Raw genomic sequence first — 20,834 nt, 5'->3', positions numbered from 1 at the left:
AAAGAAAAGAAGAAAAAAGAAAATGGAAGCAGGGACAATGGGAGCAGAGAGGGCACAAGGCCTATTGTACGCACACGTGAATGAGGCCGTGAACCAGGGAGCCACGCTCCACAGCCATGCTGCAATTTTTACAGGGAAGGTCTTTGTTATCCTAATTATATTTCTAGAAACCAATAAAAAGTAATCAATCTTATAATAAGATGGAAGATTATTTGTAGTAGTTTTTTTTTTTTTCTAATGTTCTTAAATAAGTATTTTAGACCACTCGATCTGTTTGTCCTAGTTATTGGGCATTTAATTGACATACGTTGGGCTTCACATAAGAAGAGAGGAAGAGAAAGAATAAAAAGAAGCAAAAGAAAAAAAGGAAAGGAAGAGAGGGAAGTATAGAGGAAGGAAGGAAGATTCTATCTGAAGCAGGTAATTGAAAGGTTTAAAATCCAATGAAAGTATAGTGTTATCCATAATACTGGAAGGAAGATTGAGTGAGGATTTCCTGTACTTTAAAAAATCATATATTTTTAAATGAGTTTTAGTTTTTAAAAGTTAACCGTAGTTTCTTTTCTGTAGTCATTGTTTCAGAGGGTCACAATCATGTAGATTGATTTTCAATCAATGCATTGATGTATAATGGCCATTAACTTTAGGATTTTTTTTTTAATAAAAAGAAACAAAAATTAAATCTTAGAATAAAGATTTAACAGCTGACTTAGTTATCCCAGTTACTCCAGTGCTCCATGCTGAGAAGAAAGATTATAAATATGAAGCACGATGGGTTTTCGTCTTTTTTTGCAGTCTATTGTAAAAGACAAAAAAACAACACCATCATACAATTACCTAAAAGACTTGGCAGGTATTGATTTAAAGCACAATATATCAAGTGGTACTGTAACAAGGATTTCATGGTCATCAATTTTAATGTCTTCCAATTTTGCACCCTCTCAGTAACTTGTCAATAACAACTCTTCTGTATAAAATATTTGCTTCGTTCCCACATGGCATTAAAGTCCTGTGATACAGCTGTTGGAATATATAAGATGCCACAAAAGAGAACTTCACATGCGAATGTTCACCAATTTCTAAAACCTCACCCATATCTTAAAATTGGCCTCCTTACTGAAATATAGGTACACGATAGGCGTTAGTAATTGCACAGTGTTTTAGGGAGTTATGTTTGCTCCTCAAATTATAGCTCCTGTACCAAGAAGTTCCCATGAAATCTGGCTTTTTATACATCACTGTAAATTATGCACATAAATTATGAAATTCAGGGCTAACGATCAGTAGGAAATGACGTCCTTTATTAATAATACTGTAACAACTATTAGATTACTTAAATATAATCTCAATGTCTACTATTGAAAACAGCTCTCACTTGTCACCACTCAAGTTATCTCTTCCCAGAAATTATTCCTCAAATCATTTCAAGAATCTTTATTTATGTAGGTTTTTAATGTTTTTATTAGTATGCCGACAGATAAGAATGAAATAGCAAACGTGAGGATGTTTTAATTATGCCATTGTAAAGAAAAGATATTGTTCTACTTATCCACTTAAACTCTTCTTCTTGAAACATTAAAAAAAATTTTGAACATCGTTCCTTTTTCCATTTGATAGAATAAAGACTATAACAAAAATTGACATTTTATAAAACATCAGAGATATAATTTGTACCGCCTAAATGGCAAAACAACTATTTCCAAAGCAAAGCGAATTGATATACTAACAAATATATTTAGCAAAGTAAATGATTATTAAGTGTACATTCATTTTTAAAGACCCAAATATGTTCATAACTTTATCATGTAATAAAATATAATTTCATCATTATTATAATATTAAATTACATTGCATTTTATTAATGACCTAATTAGATTCCACACTTCCCTGATTGTTAAATTGTTTTTTTTTAACAACTGCCTGACTTCACAGAATCCTGTGACTCTTATCTTTTGTATGATGTTTTTATTTAAAATCCTTCAACTTCAAAAAGACTCATAAATCTTTTTAGAAGCTATTTCTACAGAGATAAGATTTCTTCTGAGATATGGAAGGTACTGAAAAGGGAGAAGATTCCCAGTCTTCATTCTAGAAACCAACAGGGAAAATCTGGATATGTTTTTGGATAGAGAAACTTTCTGTAATTTTGTACTTCAAAATTTTTAAATAGATTCATGTAAAGATCACAGTATTCAAATCTGCCTTCTGGCTTACTATACTCATAAAATATTTTCCTTGAAATCCAATGTCCTATTAGGAGTTAGAAATGATGTTCACACACACACAAAAAAGAAATGATGTTCACCTAAAAGAAAATCAAAATATATCCCTGTAAGACAGTATTTGATATTAATATAGTTGTAATATCTGTTTCTGTAAGCTTTATGAAAACCATCACTTTTAAAAGAAATTATGGAAGTAAGTTAATACATCTTAAGAGAATTCTCATTTAACTTTTTTCTACTTCAGTTCAAAATAACCACTCTGATTTGCAGGCGGTATCCTTTAAAGTCTCAGCCAATGCAGTAATTCAGTGAGCTGCCTAGTCAACTTACCTGTAACTAAAAATGAGAGATTGTCTGTGCTAAGGTGGTATTTCTATAGGATCAGAAACACAGTTACTTCTGTTGCTGTATTTGTTCTCATATAGTATTCTGGAAAAGCTTATCTGGGGGTTGGGTATTTTTTGTTGTTTTGTTTTCTGATTTAAAAAAAATTCTAATTTAGTTATTTAGCATATATCTGTGAGGCATTCTGAAGAAGCTCCCTAGGTAGAAACATTTTGTTTGAACATCTGTTTGTTGTTTCATGGTTCTGGTGTTATTAATCTTCTTGTAGGTAAGCAGGTGATCCACCCTAACCAAATTGCCATGGTCCAGGAGCAGTTTTCTCCTTCCCCTGAAAAAATTAAGTGGGCTGAAGAACTGATTGCTGCCTTTAAAGAACATCAGCAATTAGGAAAGGTAAATGTTTTGTTAATGCCTTGGGTGAACGTGGTGTTTAAAATACCATGGGGAAGAAGGAAAAAAAATACATATTATTTGAATGGTTTAAGAAAACTCTTTGTACTGGGGAGAAGGTGGAGGAGGGAGCGGAAACATTCATCAGTGAGAAAACTGCTCAAGGTAGATTTGCCCTGCCCATGTTCCTAAATATTTCTCTAACTGGCTATCAAGTCTCTCATTTTATTCTTTTCATAAAATGTATTGCTGGCCTTAGAGAAAATAGAAGTCTATTTAGTTTTCCTCTGTAGACGTCATTGCAGCATTCGTATGAAAATGATCTTAGATCTAAGTAAGAACAAGCTGTAATGAAATAAACACAGTTTGACCAAATGGTTCTGTGGAGGAAAAAAATAAATTTCAAGTTATTTTAATTTGGGGGGGTGGGGGAGTACAAAACTCTCCTCCGGTTTAGTCATTTAAGAGTGGGAGGTTGTATATGTGTTTGTACCAATTTCTGGACCTGAGATTTGGAGGGAATGGGAAGCAAATTAACACTGGAGGACGGTCGTTCCTAATTTAGTGCCTCATTGAGCCTTGCGTTTCCTGCTCTGTGGGTTTCTGCTATGTAAATATTGCAGTGGTAATGCACAATCTGTCTCCACTTTGTGCCAGTAACACTTAAATTAGGTGTCGCCTGAAGGAAGATTTTTATGCTAGTTGCGGCATTGTCAGTTAATTATCTTAAAGGTTATTTGCAATAATACCGTTTGCCTCTTTTTAAGAGGCTAGGAGGGAAAGTTGCATTTATAAATCTATCCTAGAGGTAATCTCTAAACTCAGCCTTGTGACTTCCTGGAGTGAAGTTTTGATACCTATAATGCCAAATTAGTTAGGAAAGAAAGAATATAAAAAATTATTAAGGTTCTCAATGTTAAACATCCCCCCCCACACAAGAAAAAAAAAAAGGAGGAAGAAAAAAACCTGGCCCTCAGTGGTGTACCTGTGACATCCATGTGAGAAGTGCCCCTTGCACTTCTCCCTGGCAGCAAGAACACCTGAAAATCCCAGGACTTTCGAAAGTGGGTAACAGTATTAAATGGGTCACTTCCTAAGGATGTCTGCCTCCAACCCCAATCATGCACGCATGCTCACACTCACAGGCTGGCAAGGCTCATCTTTGCACAAACTCACACTTTATACCCAACCAAAGACAGAATAGGTGACATTGGAAACCTCTGATTCGGATTTGTACCAATTGCATGATAAATAGCATCCTCTCATTTCACATCAACAGTGTCCATCGGCAAAACAATGCATTTTATAGAAAAATATTTTTAAGTTGACATTGTGTTTTATGCCCATTTCTCATCTTAACCCCCAAATCGAGATCCCCCATGAAGAAACATAGATCTTTACCTAGAGAGAAGAGCCATGGACTCTTTCATGCACACATGCAAATAACTCCATCCTCTCCCCTCTCATCCACTTTCCTATATACGCACACACTAAATGATCTATACCTCTGCTGTGTACCTTATGCCGGCTGCGGGCGTACATGGATAAACTCTTCCTAGTGAAATAGTAAACTGAGGCAGATTATGGACCATTAAAATGACAGCAGAGTTCCAGTCTGAACTAGCACTGCTTCCATGCCAGGTCCTACTAGGTTTTACATTGGGTGGCATCAGAAGAGGCTAGTTGCTACTGTGAACAGATAGGAATATGCGAGAGGTTACCCTAAATCTTAGTAGTCAAACCAGAAACACACGCTTTGCTGGCTTTTAAGTTCTTGAAGGAGGAAAAACTGCCCTTTTTTCTGTTGTATTTTGAAAAGTGTTGTTCTCAGGAAAAACTGTCCCAAAGTTACCCATAGGTTTTTTTGTTTGTTTGTTCGTTTGGTGTTTTGTTGTTGTTTTGTTTGTTTGTTTTTGGCCGGGGCTGGGTTTGAACCCGCCACCTCTGGCATATGGGGCTGGCGCCCTACTCCATTGAGCCACAGGTGCTGCCCTACCCATAAGTTTTGATGATGGAAATTTAAATGTTAAATTCTGAACTGTTTTTTTATTGTTGTTTGTTTGTTTGTTTTTAAATAAGAAATGCCCTCTTGTTGGGGTATAAGCTTTTACAACAGAGTGGCAGGACGACTCTTCTTAACACAGAACCATAGAAATTAGAGCAGAGGGGAGACTATTAGGTAATTTCTTCCCTACCCCATTCATGGAGGTTTGTTTCCTACAGCAAATTCTCCTGGCGCTTTGTCCAGCAAGGTTGAAATGATTCACGTAATGGGGCTTCCAGTAGGGACATATGGTTATTTTATCCAGTTAGCATATTTCTTTCACTTTGCCTCTAAACTGGCTGGTCACAAAAATGGGATCTGTAGGTAGGTGACTCTGGGTCTTGAGGGGATCTTGGGATTTAAATAATGTGGGTTCTGTTTGTAAAGATTTCATATAAATAGCTTGCTCGGTTGTATAAAGTATTGCTTCCAACAAACATCTAATCTGTTTCATTTCAAATGTGAATCACTAATGAAAACCTGAACCCTCAGATACTTGTCCAGAGCGCAGATGACTCTCTCAAAGATGGGAAACTGATGGTTTGTGTCCTAGTGAGACACTCATAAATTTCTAAAAGACCTTTTTTCCCCTCAGATGAAAATTTCATTCAAGTACTGCTTTTAAGTAGAAATGATTCAAGAAGGCAAATTATGTATCTTTGCTTTTTTCTACTTCTTCCTGCTCCCATCTTAAATCATACCCTTTCCAAAGACTAGAGGTATAGCCGAAGTTCACAGTTAATGCTGGGTCATTTGTATTTTCTATAATAATAATTATTATTATTATCATCTAGAAATGAAAGTTCTACATTTTCTCCCTGTCCTCTCCAAATGATAAAATTCAGAGCAATACTCAGATCATAACCAGAGAAAATAACTAGGATCCAGGCTTTGGTATTACAGAATTTTTTTTTGTTTTATTTTAATTAAAAGCTCCAAGGAAATAAAAAGTTTAATGTCCTTAGTGTCGCATTGGGTGAAAACCACTTTACATTAAAACAAATAATCATCAGCTTATGTAATCTGTCACCATTTGGCAGGTAGTGATACGTGTGGCTGCTTTGTGTCAGGAAATGGAGAGATATTTTCAGGCTAAAGAATTTTGCCTGGCACAACAGTCGCCACTAATGAGAATTAAGGCCTTAGACCGATATTAGGGACTCCAGGTTGTCATGTAAAAATTTATTGGAAAACTTTTAAATATTCTACATAATCTATGCTTCTATGTTAATTCCCAGAAACTATTTTTAATTTAGCTGACATGAGTTGTGAGGTCTCCATCCATAACATTAATAAAACTAACCCTTTCTTTGATCCTCCCGGAAAAATGTAGTCTGAGATATAACCTATTTGTCATTAATTATTATAGTTTCAAATTATTTGGTAAAATACTTCAGATTGGACAAATCATTTCTACGTGATTTGTTTTAAAATTTTAATGGATTTTCTTAAAAGTTGATTCCATTTTTGATGTCATTTTTTTTAATAATGACAATAATTTCCAATATTTGAAAATTCTTAATTTGAAATTGAATTAAATGTGACTTTATTATTCATTTGATTTTTATCAACAAGAATTTTATATAGTATGAAAATTGGTTAGTTAAAATGAAAACATTTTAAACAAATAGTTAATGATACCAATAGAAATTATAATTTTTATATAAGTATATATAGCATACATACTTACATAACACATACATTCAAGTATTATGATCTCACACCTATATTATAAACTTACTGCTTATTTTTTCTCTTTCCATATTCATCACATCCTAGGCAAAAATGACAGGTAAAGGAAAAAGTCAATTGCTTTTTTTTGTAATGATCGCTCATTGCAGGAAATTTTAATATAAGAATTCACTATTTCTTTCCAAATGGAGACTGACAGAATGATATGAAGGAATAGCAAAATGTATAATGTGTAGTAGAATTTTAATGGCATTTTGCTAGAACATTCATATTTCTGTATCTGGCTACATATATGGCTTTACTTAATTTTCAGTATTCTAAACACTCTTATTTTATTCATTCATGACTGTAAGTTCTTTATTTGATTTTGGAAGGATTTCTTTAACTTCTTCAATATTTTTCATTCGTTATAGCTTCACAAGCTGGCCAAAGACCAAGGAAGGGGAAGTGTTCATCTTTAAATCCTAGGTTCAATTAACAATTATAAAGGTCAAACACAAGGTCACTACCTGACATAACACACTTAACGAAACATTCTAATTTCACTCATGAGAGAACAATAGTGCAGATTAATAAGCTTACATTGATTGGCAAATCTTCTACTGGAATATGTTTGGAATTTATAGAAGGAAGAAAAAAGAGGTTTTTTTTATCCTTATATAAGTCTTTTCATTTAGAAAATTTACAGTTGGGCGGCGCCTGTGGCTCAACGGGTAGGGCGCCGGTCCCATATGCCGGAGGTGGCGGGTTCAAGCCCAGCCCCGGCCAAAAATAAAAAAAAAAACAAAAAAAAACAAAAAAAAGAAAATTTACAGTTAACATCCCCTCCCCAATATTGAAGGCAAATAATTTTCAGAGGTGTGTGATTTTGGCTCACACACCTTAGAGTTTCCAAATGCAGGGCTTTACAAAATAAATAGTTTGGTCCAGATGGCCTTCTAGAAGGCTCCCTGAGAGAACTCAAGAGAAGTCGCTTTAGCCAAAAATATTGTTTCCGCTTATTCAAGTGCCAGAAATCCCACTGCCACCCTTTCACGCAGATCACATAAAGCATCTAAAGATTTGGTTGTTGTCTTTGTCAACTGAAAAGGGTTGATTCCACTAATAGATGGTGACATGTCCTCCCACAGCCCCCACCCACAGCCTTCAGATGCACTAACATCAGAACCCGGCCATTTCTAGTAAAAACGAAAGATGCGGGCACATAACTCTACTTTTAAGATTCTTAGTAATCACCTTTCTCCCTTCATTTCCTTGTTTATTTAACATTTTAAGAATAATATGCCATTAAAAAGAATAAGGTGCCAGTTTTTACAAAAGCTGAGAGTCTGCCAATGATGACTTTAATTGCAAGTTTAACATTTAAAGCAAAGCAATGAAATTCTAGTGCTGATCACATCCTATTTCACATGTTTTCTTAGTGGCAAATGGCCAGTTCAGTATAAGAGATAAGAGTTTTTTTTTTTTTTTTAAGTAGGTGAAATCTGATAACTTTTAAATTTGTTTGCCTTGTCCTTAATTTATAACACATTCTTAAGGATATTTTGATCACAAAATGTTTTATTCTTGTTTATATTTTTCAGGATTTTTATTTATTTTGCTCAATTTTGATTTTTAAAAATGTCATTCTTTTAGCTGGATGAAATATCAGACATCTTCTAATCAAATCCTTTCAGTTTGCAACATCATGCACTGAAACCCAACAAGGGTTCAGAAGCTGCCCAGTGTCCCTGACAGCCAAGAAGGTGACAGAGCTGTGGCTAAAACCAGGGCTCAGTCCGTAAATAAAGCTGGGACCATAGTTAGCATTAATGTGGTTTCAACTGGGTTTCAACGAACACTCCCCACCCCACACACCGCCCCCAGCTTATGACCAAAACTAGAGAGAGACTTAACAGTATTCAGTTGCAAAGTGTGAATTTGGGTATTTCTGAGGCATGTCTTTTGTTGAGCCCCAGCAGAAACTGATGAGGAAGAAAAGCATCCAGCGTGTCTGGAGTGTCCATGTACCTTCCCAGTGTTCCCCGCTGTCCTGCTGTCCTCCCCACGAGGCCCCCTCCTGTTTGGTAATGCCCTATCCTTGTCCCCTAGGAAGGCTCCTTGGCTCTGTTCACTGCAACTCCATTCCACGTTATTCGTTATGATTTGTTCAGTCTCCCAAAGGGGCCTGGAAACTCCCAGGGCAGGACCAGGAGCTTTTGGCAAAGAGGCCATATCTCGCCCAGAGCTCAGTTTCACCTCGAACAGACGTTGGGTCACCAAAGTCACGTTCTCAGTGACATCTGTGCCAAGACAAACAGGCCACCAGCTCTCAGTGTCCAAGTGAGGGCCATGCAAGGCTTGTTTGGCTGCTTGGACATCTTTCCCTCTTTCCCTCATCCCGGGCGCCCCTCTCGGGTACGGGACTGTATGTTTCTCTGTGTGTTTTCCTGTTCCTCCCTCATTTTCCTTTCCCTGAATTCCTTGTTTGCTCTTTTTCTTTATATCTTTCTTTCTCTCCACCTCATCTCCCCACCCTCCCTCTATCCCTTTCTACTGTCCTTTAACGGATCGGAAATTCAGAGCATTCTTTTACCTTTTTTGTTGTATTCATTACAGAATTATGTCATTCTTTTTTATATTGAAGTCAGGGGAATGGAAGTTTTATTAAAAACATAACTCCAGCATTTCTATAATTCTCAGTTGTTCCCCACTTTTGGTTAGTGGCTCTCAAAAAAAGTGAGGCATTTCTCACCACTACCCCGAAGAACAAAGGACTCTCTCTGCTGTACCCAGTACCTCCCAGCAGCATCTCAGACAGAAACAGGTACACGGAACACTGGAGAAACCGTTTTCCATACTGGGGCTCCCATTCATGACAGTGCTAAAAAGAAATGCTTTCAACAGTGTATATACTTTTGCTGCCTTCTAGAAAAATTGAAGTTTTTTTATCGGTTACTTCATCAGTTTTCATTCATCAGGTAGACTTTGAAAAACTGGTCAGTATTTTAGTAAATCTTTCCAAGTGTCTTCAAGCAAGCATTAGCTCATTTAGATCTGTTTTCCAAAGAAAAAATATGGTGTCTAAGATAAAAGAAGTTAATATTCTTGATCTTAGCTGCAAACTGCTATAAATGACATTCATTGTCGGCTTTTCTCATAGGCTTAAATTTGAAATGAAATATGTTAAATTAAGTAAAGTTGGTTTTTTTTATTGTTGTTGTTTTGTGTTTTTGCAGTTTTTGGCTGGGGCTGGGTTTGAACCCGCCACCTCCGGGATATGGGGCCGGCACCCTACTCCTTCAAGCCACAAGGGCCGCCTTAAATAAAGACTTTTAAACATTTGATCTGTTACACATTTATCTGGGTTCTAAATAAAAATATTTGAACAAGATTTCTAGTTTCAAAAAGAACTCTGAAATGGAGGTTATGGTTGCAAAGTCTATATAATTATTATAAAATCAACAAATTATACACCTGCAGTACCCAGATCATACCTCAATACAGCCATTTAAAAAACTGAGGATATTAAGCACAGAATCTAAATTTGGTACCAAATGTAACACCTTCAGATTTTAATACGCCTATAAATCCAATCGTTTTCACCTCACTAGATAGCTTTCTATGTGGCATACTGGCTTGATTTTTTCCGGATTTCCTTATCAAAAAGTATTTAAAATTAAGATGTGTCTGTTCCTGTCAGATCATTCTTCCTGAATATTTTTTAAGATAAATCTTGCTGTGTACGTGTTGTAGGCTCTGAAAAGAGTTTTAAAAGTAAAGGCCTTGTCACAAAACAACTTTACTGCCACTGCCTTGGCCTTCTTGATTAGTTTTAAAAGTAAAGATGGTTCACACCTGTAATCCTAGCACTTGAGAGGCTGAGTTGGAAGGATCACTTGAGGCCAAGAGTTCAAGATCAGCCTGAGCAAGAGTGAGACCCCATCTCTACCAAAAATAAAAAGGTTAGCCAGGTGGTAGCCCAAGCCTGTAGTCCCAGCTATTCAGGAGGCTAAGGCAGGAGGATGGCTTGCGCCCAGGAGTCTGGGCTTGCTGTGAGCTAGGCTGACACCACTGCACTCTAGCCCAGGCGACAGAGCAAGATCCTGTCTCAAAAATAAATAAAGTAAGGCCGAGGGCAGTGACTTATGTCTGTAATCCCAGCATTCTGGGAAGCCAAGGCAGGAGGATCACAAGCTCAAGTTCAAGACCAGCCACTCTGAGCAAGAGTGAAACTCTGTCTCATATAAATAAATAAAGTAAGGATGGCAGTGGTCCAATGAGATGCTCCATCTGGGCAGGTAGGTGATTCAGTGCCGGTCCCATATTAAGGTAATTGGTCCAAACACTGACCTCAGATCTCCTCCCCACTATTCAGTCACCTCGACCGTAAGGCCTCACTCCTGCCAAAACCATCTTCCAGGCTCTTCTGCTCTTTTCTCTGACTTCCTAAAACTCTTGCTAAAGGCCCAAATTAATTTTACTAAGTACAACACACAAATCTTTGCATTTTCTGTGTAGGGCTAAAGCTAAAAAATTTCATGCTGTTGCTTCTCTTTTTTTCTTCTTTGAGACAGTCTCACTCTGTCACACTGGGTAGAGCACCATGATGTCCTAGTTCACAGCAACCTCAAACTCTTAGGCTCAAGTGATCCTCCTGCCTCAGCCTCCTGAGTAGCTAGGATTACATGCATCCACCACAATGCCTGGCTAATTTTTCTATTTTTAGTGGAGATGGGGTCTTGCTCTCGCTCAGGCTGGTCTGGAACTCCTGAGCGGAAGTGATCCTCCCACTTGGCCTCCTAGAATTCTAGGATTGATTTATAGGCATGAGCTACCCTACCTGGCTCTTGGTTCCTTTTTAAAAAGCAAAATGTTCATACTGTCTATTAATTTTACATCCACTCAATTTTTGCATTCCAGGGAATCTCTTTCTTTTTTAACAGACGCATCCGGCCATGGGTCTTACTACACCTCTTCTTTTTCCTGTCTGTCACCTGCTGAAAACATTCTGTCCTTTGCTCAGCACCATCCACTGTAAGGCAGCCTCCCAACTGCTGATCATCTGTATTTGATTGGTACCTCCTCCAGCAGATACATTAAAATTCTTTAAGATTTGTTTTCCTACTAATGTTCTGCCAAATATGTAGCACGCCGGAGTCTAGCTTCTTAAAAAGGTGACCATGTCTGTGACTTTAAGAGTTTATAGGGGACAAAAAATTTCAGGCACAAGTCTGCCTCTACTCTATTTTCTTTTTTTCGGGGGATGGGGCAGACTCTCACTCTAGCCCTGGAGTTGATTGCATGGTGTCACAGCTCACAGCAACCTCCAACTCCTAGGCTCAAATGATCCTCTTGTGTCAGCCTCCCAAGTAGCTGGGACTACATGCGCCACATGCCCGACTATTTTTTTTTAGAGACAGAGTCTTGCTTTTGTTCAGGCTGGTCTCAAACTCCTGAGCTCAGGCCATCTATTCGCCTGGGTCTCCCAGAGTGCTGGGATTACAAGCGTGAGCCACTGCGTCCACCCTACTTGTTATACTTTCAAAACCACTGACATCTCCCATATTCTTGGAGTTCTCAAAGCTACTCTGAAATCATAAGATCCAGTTATAATTCTCGTGCTCTGCTTCTCACTGGGCCTTCCTGTGATAACTGAAATTAAGTATTCTCTGGCTAACAATAACAGTAGTGCTAGTAACACTGCTGGCCGCAGTGATCCTGGTGGCAGTGATTGTGGTGGTAGTGATGACAGTTGGGTCACAGCAGTAGCAGTGCCAGTAACCCTCCCATTTGCTGAGAGGTGTTTCGTGACAGGCCATTGCTCATTTTATTTAATCCTCACAACTGCAAGGCAGGTATTATCACCCCCATTTTGCAGATGGAGGAACTGAGGCTGAGCAATGTAACGTGACTGGCTGTGGACCACACAGCTAGGAGAAGGCATTCCCAATTCAAATTCAGGTGCAGCTGAGCCCAAAGCTTACCTTCCTAACCTCTGTATCAAGTTGCTTCAAAGGGAAAAACCCAGGAAAAAGCAAAAAAGATCCTCTTTCTCTGTGTTATCTTTCATTCTGCCTGCAGATACTAAACACCACCTCAGAATGTGCTCATCCCGGAAAGTCTCCTATATCTATTTGGTAGAAAGTCACAGAGGGACTGCACAGAAGGAGCACAGGAGGCCCTGTTTAGCACCCCGCTGGTGGTTCTCTGCTCTGCATTGCTGAGAAACTGGACAATCCCCGGGAAGCCAGGGCAGGGTTGGGAGGGAGGAGAATTGGAAGAATCGGAGAAAGAATCCATCAACCTGCTCAGGGAACAGAATCCCCTGCACTCCACCCACACACCCCAAACACCAAACCCTCCCTGGGCCTAATAAGCTCTGTGGCAGGCACCAAGGGCCTTCCCCAGCAGCTCAACAGGCACTTCTGCCAGATCTTTCCTTCACTCCCCAGTTAAGTGCAAAACGAACCCCTTCAAACTTTCCAACTGTTACGTTCTTATGAATCATTTAAAAGGCTTCCCCATCAAAGGCCACGGAATGTCATGTGTCTGAATCCCAGTGATAGTGTTAACGATAGATTAGCATGATGTGAATTGTTGACGGTGTTGAATGACTTTGGTTGAACGTTCAGAAATTTCACGTAGAGTTACATTAGCATCTGTAAATTATCTGGCAATAAGAGTAAATGGCTGCTGAATTTTAATTCAAAATATTATTAAACTACCTATCAAATTATCACTGTAATTTAAAGTTAAAAATATATATCCTCTATTTCCTAACTCATCAGTAATATTCTTTTACTACCTTCATAACAATTTTTAAAGACACTTTATCCATAAGACAGAGTTACTGATATTCAGAAGCACACACAAGGATCAGATGCCACTGCCTTCAGTACACAAATGCTTTGAGTGGTGACTTAAAATGTCACTCACATATTGTATTATTAAATTTTGGTATTTCTGATAGTATAATAATTATAGAAAGGGCTTCCAAGTGTAAATTCAGGATGAAATAGTTATATTTCAGTTTTTCCCAAATTCGGTTGTTAAAATGACATTTTTACGTATTTGTTTCTCTGGAAATTACCCATGTATTGTTATTTTTCACAGCCTCATCCTAAGTACTAATAGTATCTCTGAAATAACAATTTTGGTAATGCTAGTTATTTTTATAAATATATCAAAATACAATTTAAAAACACATAGTATAATCAAGATACATGTATAACTGTACTAAAATTTTTTTCTTTTTTTTTTTTTTTTTTTTGCCGGGGTCGGGTTTGAACCCACCACCTCTGGTATATGGGGCCGGTGCCTTACTCACTGAGCCACAGGCGCCACCCTAAAATTTTTTTCTATAAGCATCTCAGATGCAGTTTTTAGCCATACTTTGGGGTATACTGATTTGTGCAAGAGTTTGAGATTTGGTGTGAAAAACCTTAGATTCTAGTCCTAGCCTCCTTGTAAGTTTGTTTAAAAGGTTAACTGATACCAAATTCCAGGGGTTTTTGTTTTGGGGGTATTTCTGAGACAGAGTCTCACTCTGTTGCCTTGGCTAGAGTGCCATGGCATCAGCCTAGTTCACAGCAAACTCAAACTCCTGACTCCTCCTGTCTTAGCCTCCCGAGTAGGTTAGATGACAGGTGCCTGCCACTATGCCCAGCTAATTTTTCTCCTTCCTTCCTTCCCTTTCCTTTTCTTTCTTTTTTTTTTTTGTTTGTTTGTTTTTGTAGCGATAGGGTCTCACTCTTGCTCAGCCTGGTCTCCATCTCCTTAGCTCAAGCAATCCACCTGCCTCAGCCTCCCAGAGTGCTAGGATTACAGGCATAAGCCATCGCTTCCAACACAAACCCCAGTTTTTACATCTGTGAGACTGAAATAATCATGCTTTCCCTATTACAAGTGAGAAAATGTCTTTGAAAATATTTCATAATATTATAAAGTACTATCACAAGAAACCTTTTTTTTTTTATAACAGGTCTTCCTAGAAACATTGCCTCCTCCTGTCCTCCAGAGCTTATTGAGGGATAGTTACCTAGTGTAGGTGGTAATTGCTAAGAGAATCTTCATATTTCTTCCTCAAGGGAAAATTATATCCTTTTCCCCACCCCCATGAGCTCCCCTGGTGCTCAGAAAGCCAGTGCTGGGCAAGGCCAGGCCATCCCTGCATCACAACCCCACTCAGTAGCAGGGCTGGGCTGGGCCTGGCCAGCTTGTAGCTTTCCCACTGTTGGCTCCTTCGTCCACCTCTGGACAGAGGAAAAATGCCCAGAATGGAGGAAACAAGTGGTTAAACTTCCTCCCCTTGGGAGCTAGGAAGGAGTAAGCCTGGGTCCACCAGTGCAGGCAGAAGGCAGAGAGGAATCCCCCTGGGTTTCAGTCCAGCCTCGTCCAGCACAGATTACGTCTTCATGTAATTCATCATAAGAAATGGGGAATAGCTAATGAGTAGCAGAACCAGTATTTTTAAATGTTATTCCTTTTCCAGATTGCTTTAATTTAGACTAGATTAGGCTCCTTTTCTTTTTTTTTTTTTTGTAAAGACAGAGTCTCGCTTTATGGCCCTCGGTAGAGTGCTGTGGCCTCACCCAGCTTACAGCAACCTCCAACTCCTGGGCTTAAGCGATTCTCTTGGCTCAGCCTCCCGAGTAGCTGGGACTACAGGCACCTGCCACAACGCCCGACTAAGGCTCCTTTTCTTTTCTTTTTTTTTTTTTTTGCAGTTTTGGCCAGGGCCAGGCTTAAACCCGCCATCCCCTGTATATGGGGCTGGCACCCTACTCCTTGAGCCACAGCGCTGCCCAATTAGGCTCCTTTTCCTCAGGCCTAGGGAAACCCTTTCAGCCATACACAGAGCCATGGGAAGATCCAGTGTCACGCGCTCTGCTTGCCTTCATTTTGCCTGTGCAGTGAGTCACTGGTGACCAGAGACACAGGGCTCCTGAGATCAGAGAAAGCCAACCCCACGCACCCCGGTCCATGTGCATCCCTGACTTTCTACTCCTGGCCTTCAGGACCTGTTCCTGGACGCCCTTCCCAGGCCAGAACACCCCAATTTTGATGGCTCCTTCTCTGTGGCATCTTGGCTTTTCAGCACCAGCAATGTGACCTCCTAGCTTGCGCTTTAACTCTTAGTCATTGCACCTGCCCCCAACCCAGCATTTTTATAACTGCTGAGATCAGCTGCTATGTCCTCCTGTAGCCTCAGCAAGTGTTGGCCCTCTGACGGTGAATTTTACCAAACCAGGGGCACAGAAAGGCGGGGGCGGGGGAGACAGGAGCTAGAAAGGGTTGTGGAGATCAGGAGTGATCCTGTCCTTGCCTATCACCTACCCCTCAGCCACCCTGCTTAGATCCCACAAAAGAGCCGAGCTCCACCTGAGCCATAGTGTGCTGTCTCTCTTCCTTCCCTGCCCCCCGGCCAGCTGTTTCTGCTCCGTCACATCTCACATCTCAGTTGAGAGGACACATCTTCACGGAAACCACATTCGACCAGGTCATGTCCTCTGTCGACTGCTCTTCTGCCATCCTGCACCTTGCTCAGTGGGTGTCTCTACTCACCCTGAGTATGTAACCCTTTCTGTACTTATCTGTGTCATGTCTGCCCCACACTGGACCGGAAGCTCATCTGATCAGGGACACGGCTACCTTGTTCCCGGCACGCTGAATCTGCATCAGATGAGCTAATGGTCACAGGTGTGAACCAGGAGGTCCTGCACAGCCTGGGGGTGGGAGAGGCAAAGCCCAGGTCCCGGGGACCAATCAGGACCAAACTCACTGCACATGTCCAGGGGACTTAGGGACCCAGCAGCAGCAAATCTATGCCAACACTGTCCCTAAGTAAGGTCCCAACCACTAACTGTGGAACCTTTGTTGTTGCTCCTTGGTTTTCTTCAGTCATTTTCATCATCATTGAGTCAGTGGTCACAGAGCATCTCCTGTGTACCTGGCACTTACAGGGTGCTGGGTCCTGGGGGTTCAAAGGCATGTGAGACCTGGCACCTGCCCTCAAGGGCCTCAGAGCACAGTGAGAAAGACAGTGATGTAAACCAGAAGTTACACTAGGAGGGACAAGAACTGTGCAGGAGGCCATAGAGGGAAAGAAGGAGAGAGTGTGGCTCAACCAGGGAAGCACAGGGACGCTTCCCAGAGGTGGCATCTTCTGGCATCTTGAAGCATCGGGAGTTTTCCAGACGGACAAGGAAAGGACCTTCAGAGCAGAATGTGGAGCAGTGGTGGCAGGGGCTGGTCTCACCATGTGGAGCCTTGGGGCCCCCTCTAAGGAGACTGTACTTGATGATGTCAGTCCAAGGAAAGCCAAGGCAGGGTCAAAGCAAACCGACGGCCCAGTCAGGTCTCTCGTAGAAAGACAACCGCAGGACCCCAACAGGAAGGCACAACTCTGGAACAAAGTCCCACACTCTCTCTGTAAGACCCTCTCAGCCTCCTGACTGCACAACCAAACTTATGTCCTTAACAAGAATGTCACAGCCAAATTATACAATAATTATACAGTAATCAACGCCACCCCCGGAGCCTGTCCAAGGACTCTCCATGTGGGAAAGGTTGAAAAACAGGGAAGAAAAAAGAATGAAACAGCACCCGTGTGCAGGTCTCCGGGAGCACCATCTTCCCCTCCTCTGAGGAGTGGCCAGCCACACCTGATTTTGTGAGTGGGAAGAGTCCATCACAGGGCGTCATGGTGGGGGCTGAGAGATTTAGCAAGTGAAGGGCACACCAAGATCTTGAAGAGAAATTTGATAATGGCCAACGCAGAGTTTAGGAATTCACTGGGAGCTCATTCATTGAGCAGAGGACTTAGCACCACATAGGAAAACGGTATTACCCCAAAATATCAACTGTCACAGCTATACCCAAATATTATTGATACTGACAGAGAAATCCCTCTTATGGAGTCACGGCAGCAGTAGCAGCAGCATCGGAACATGCCAGAGAGAACTCCCTGAATGCCCAGAGAAATTATTTGAAAACAAAATAAGTAGGGTTTGTGGTTTCTCAAAAAATTACTTGTTTAGGTCTATGTAAAAAAAAATTAAGTACTGAGTACCAGAAATGGAAAATATATGAATATTCCCTATAGAAGTGATTACTTTTGTCCTCACCACTTTGCCATCAACTAGTAAGTCAGAGTGTCCTCATGAAGAACTTCAGGGCCCGGCCAGATGCGGTGGTCACGCCTGTAATCCTAGCCCTCTGGGAAGCCACGGCAGATGGATTGCCTGAGCAAGACAAGCTTGAGCTAAAGCAAGACCCCATCTCTACTAATACAGAAAAAACTGGCCAGGTGTTGTGGCAGGCTCCTGTAGTCCCAGCTACTCGGGAGGCTAAGGCAAGAGGATTGGCTTAGCCCAGGAGTTTGAGGTTGTTGTGTATTATAATGATGGTGCCGTATTCTACCTAAGGCGACGGAGTGAGACTCTGTCTCAAAAAACAAAAAAGGAGGGCGGCGCCTGTGGCTCAGTGGGTAAGGCGCAGGCCCCATATACTGAGGGTGGCGGGTTCAAACCCGGCCCTGGCCAAACTGCAACCAAAAAATAGCCGGGCGTTGTGGCGGGCGCCTGTGGTCCCAGCTACTCGGGAGGCTGAGGCAAGAGAATCGCTTCAGCCCAGGAGTTGGAGGTTGCTGTGAGCTGTGTGAGGCCACAGCACTCTACCAAGGGCCATAAAGTGAGACTCTGTCTCTACAAAAAAAAAAAAAAAAGAAGGAACTTCAGGGTCTAATAAAGTCAATGTTCTTTCAATGCATATCTTGTCACCAGGCAGTGACCGAGGTGTAAGGAGGATGGCAGCCCACTCTGCAGGTGATACTGCTCCTCACCTCTGGGAGTCTGAAATCAGAGACACATGCATAACAGGATGTGCCAAAGGTGGGCGGCGCCTGTGGCTCAAAGGGGTAGGGCGCCGGCCCCGTATGCCGGAGGTGGCGGGTTCAAAACCAGCCCCGGCCAAAAACTGCAAAAAAAAAAAGATGTGCCAAAGGGTCTGACCAGGAACTTAATACAACAAATAATGCAATAAGGAAACTTGAATAAATGATATGCAGGGCTCCATGGCAACTCTGACACTGCTCTAGGTACCAGCTCCAGCCTCTGTGAACAGTACAGTCAGCAGAGATAATCCTGATTGAGAAAGGGGCCTTAGTTCTTCTCCGTACTCACCACCCTGGCCTTTTCTATAGTTCTTGTTGCATTTTGTGACACCTGTTGCTTTTCTTCTCTGTCTCCTCCAGCAAACTGTGAGCCCCCAGGGGCAGGTCGAGTCTTGCCCTCTTATTATCCCAAGTGGCTCACTGAGGGCCGAGCTGCTTGGTCCACACTTGATGGATGAATGATGACTAACCTATGTAAATTCAGTTATTGGGCATCTCCTAGGATGCCCTAGGAGACAGAGGCATCACTTACAAAAGGCTAGCAAAAGTCACTGCACATCAAAGCCGGCCCAGCCATTTCTACGCAGGGGACCTAAGGAACAGAGGTTCTCAAACTTGAATGTGCTTTAGAATCACCAGAGGATTCCTGGTCAAACTCCAGGCTTTCTGTGTAAACCATGTGTAAATATTTATTTGTTTTTGCCACTCTGTAGCCTGGGCTAGAGTACACTGGCACCATTACAGCTCATAGCAACTTCAAACTCCTGTGCTCAAGCCAACCTCCCACCTTAGCCTCTTGAGTAGCTGGGGACTAAAGCCACCATGCCAGGCCAACTTATCTATTTTTTGCAGAGATAAGGTCTCACTCTTGCCCAGGCTGGTCTTGAACTCGTTTCAAGTGATCCACCTGCCTTGGCCTCCCAGAGAGCTAGGATTATTGGTGTGAGCCAACACACCAAAACTTTACCCACATTCTTTCTATTCTTACTAGCTGAAGGGCTGACTTGCCCAGTTTCCGAGCTCTCCATGCTTCAGTTTCATCTGTTATAAAATGGGGATGGATACACTCATAGAGACAGGAAGTACAATAGTAGCTGCCAGGGGCTGTGGGGGAGGCAGAAAAGGACAGTTGTTCAGTGTACAGAGTTTGGGTTTTGCAAGGTGGAAAAGTTGTGGAGATGTTTGAAACAAGGTGAACATACTTAACACTACTTTTGAACTGTACGTTTAAAAATGGGTAAAGTTTATGCTGTCTGTTTCAACCACAACTAAAAAGAAAGAAGAAAAGAAATGTAGCAGGGATGGGTAATAGCATTTACTTCAAAGTGTCATTCTGAGCAGTCCATGAAATCAAGCAAGTGAAGTCCCAGGCACAGACCTGGGACTAGGAACTACTGAAAAAATTATATTATAGCTATTATTATTGTAAAAGTCACAATGGTTAACAAATTTAATGATGAATAAGTCACTATTTAAAGGCATTTTAAACAAAATTGAATCTTTAATCTGAGGGAAGTTCCTTGTAACCGTTTGAAGCTATATGCCAGTTTCTCAGGACAGCACCGAGCTATGAAGCTGAAACTTATCTGTCGTCATTCAGTGAGGAACATTTCAAATATTACCCCCAAAAAACAAGTAGCTTTTTAACAAACTACAATTTTCCAAACTCTGAGGAATAAACCATCCACATTTCACATACAGATCCATGTGTTAAAAAGCCAACCATATCATAGGTTGGCCCGTGGAAACCTGAGGATCGTGTTAGACTAATTCTTCACACCAAAACCCTCAATTTGCAGAGATGAAGGAAACATAGGGCAGAAATGGTAAATCTTGTCTTCCACCTTAAACTTAGAAAAGAAATGAAGCAAAATCTACCAACATAGAAGAAAGAAATGATCTCCCTGTCTTAAAAAAACACATGAAGTGTTTTTCACCTTTGTTCCAAGCAGATTTGGGAACATAGCGGAGACCCAGAGCCATCATTTGGATTCTCTGTGCATCGTTTGAATTTCATGTGCATCTATGCTAATTTAATTCCCCCAGCCTATTATTTAAGACTTAGCAGGACAGATGTGCTATTTTACAGGGCCATAATCCACTTGGTGGGCGGAAAACCAAGAGGCCTTTGGCCTTCATCATCTACTCCAGTAAGAAAACTAGACAACTACCTCGTAAAACAGCATGTGACTTACACCCTGATTCCCAGCACCAACCTACAGGACCTCCTGTGACCTAACTAAATTCATAAAATTCATCCTGG

General features: G+C 40.9%; 1 protein-coding gene and 1 long non-coding RNA gene across 7 annotated transcripts in view; one reads left to right on the top strand and one right to left on the bottom strand.

The window, feature by feature from the left end:
* The window catches only part of LOC128566530 (uncharacterized), a 111,812-nt gene that overhangs the window by 33,524 nt on the left and 57,454 nt on the right, over positions 1-20,834 (bottom strand). The window lies entirely within an intron of this gene.
* Positions 1-20,834, top strand: part of CLYBL (citramalyl-CoA lyase) — a 272,508-nt gene that overhangs the window by 248,135 nt on the left and 3,539 nt on the right. For 2 of the 3 annotated variants that reach the window (XM_053563348.1, XM_053563347.1), the window contains exon 7: positions 2,839-2,963. In XM_053563348.1, the coding sequence (XP_053419323.1) occupies positions 2,839-2,963 (125 nt within the window). Of the gene's footprint in view, positions 1-2,838; positions 2,964-16,106; positions 16,248-20,834 lie in introns of all 3 variants that reach the window. The other variant, XR_008374574.1, reaches the window with a different exon arrangement.

This window comes from Nycticebus coucang, chromosome 15 (genome assembly GCF_027406575.1).
Source record: "Nycticebus coucang isolate mNycCou1 chromosome 15, mNycCou1.pri, whole genome shotgun sequence".
NCBI lineage: Eukaryota > Metazoa > Chordata > Mammalia > Primates > Lorisidae > Nycticebus > Nycticebus coucang.
The sequence above is the reverse complement of the archived record's forward strand: the minus strand, read 5'-3'. Positions and strand labels throughout refer to the sequence as shown.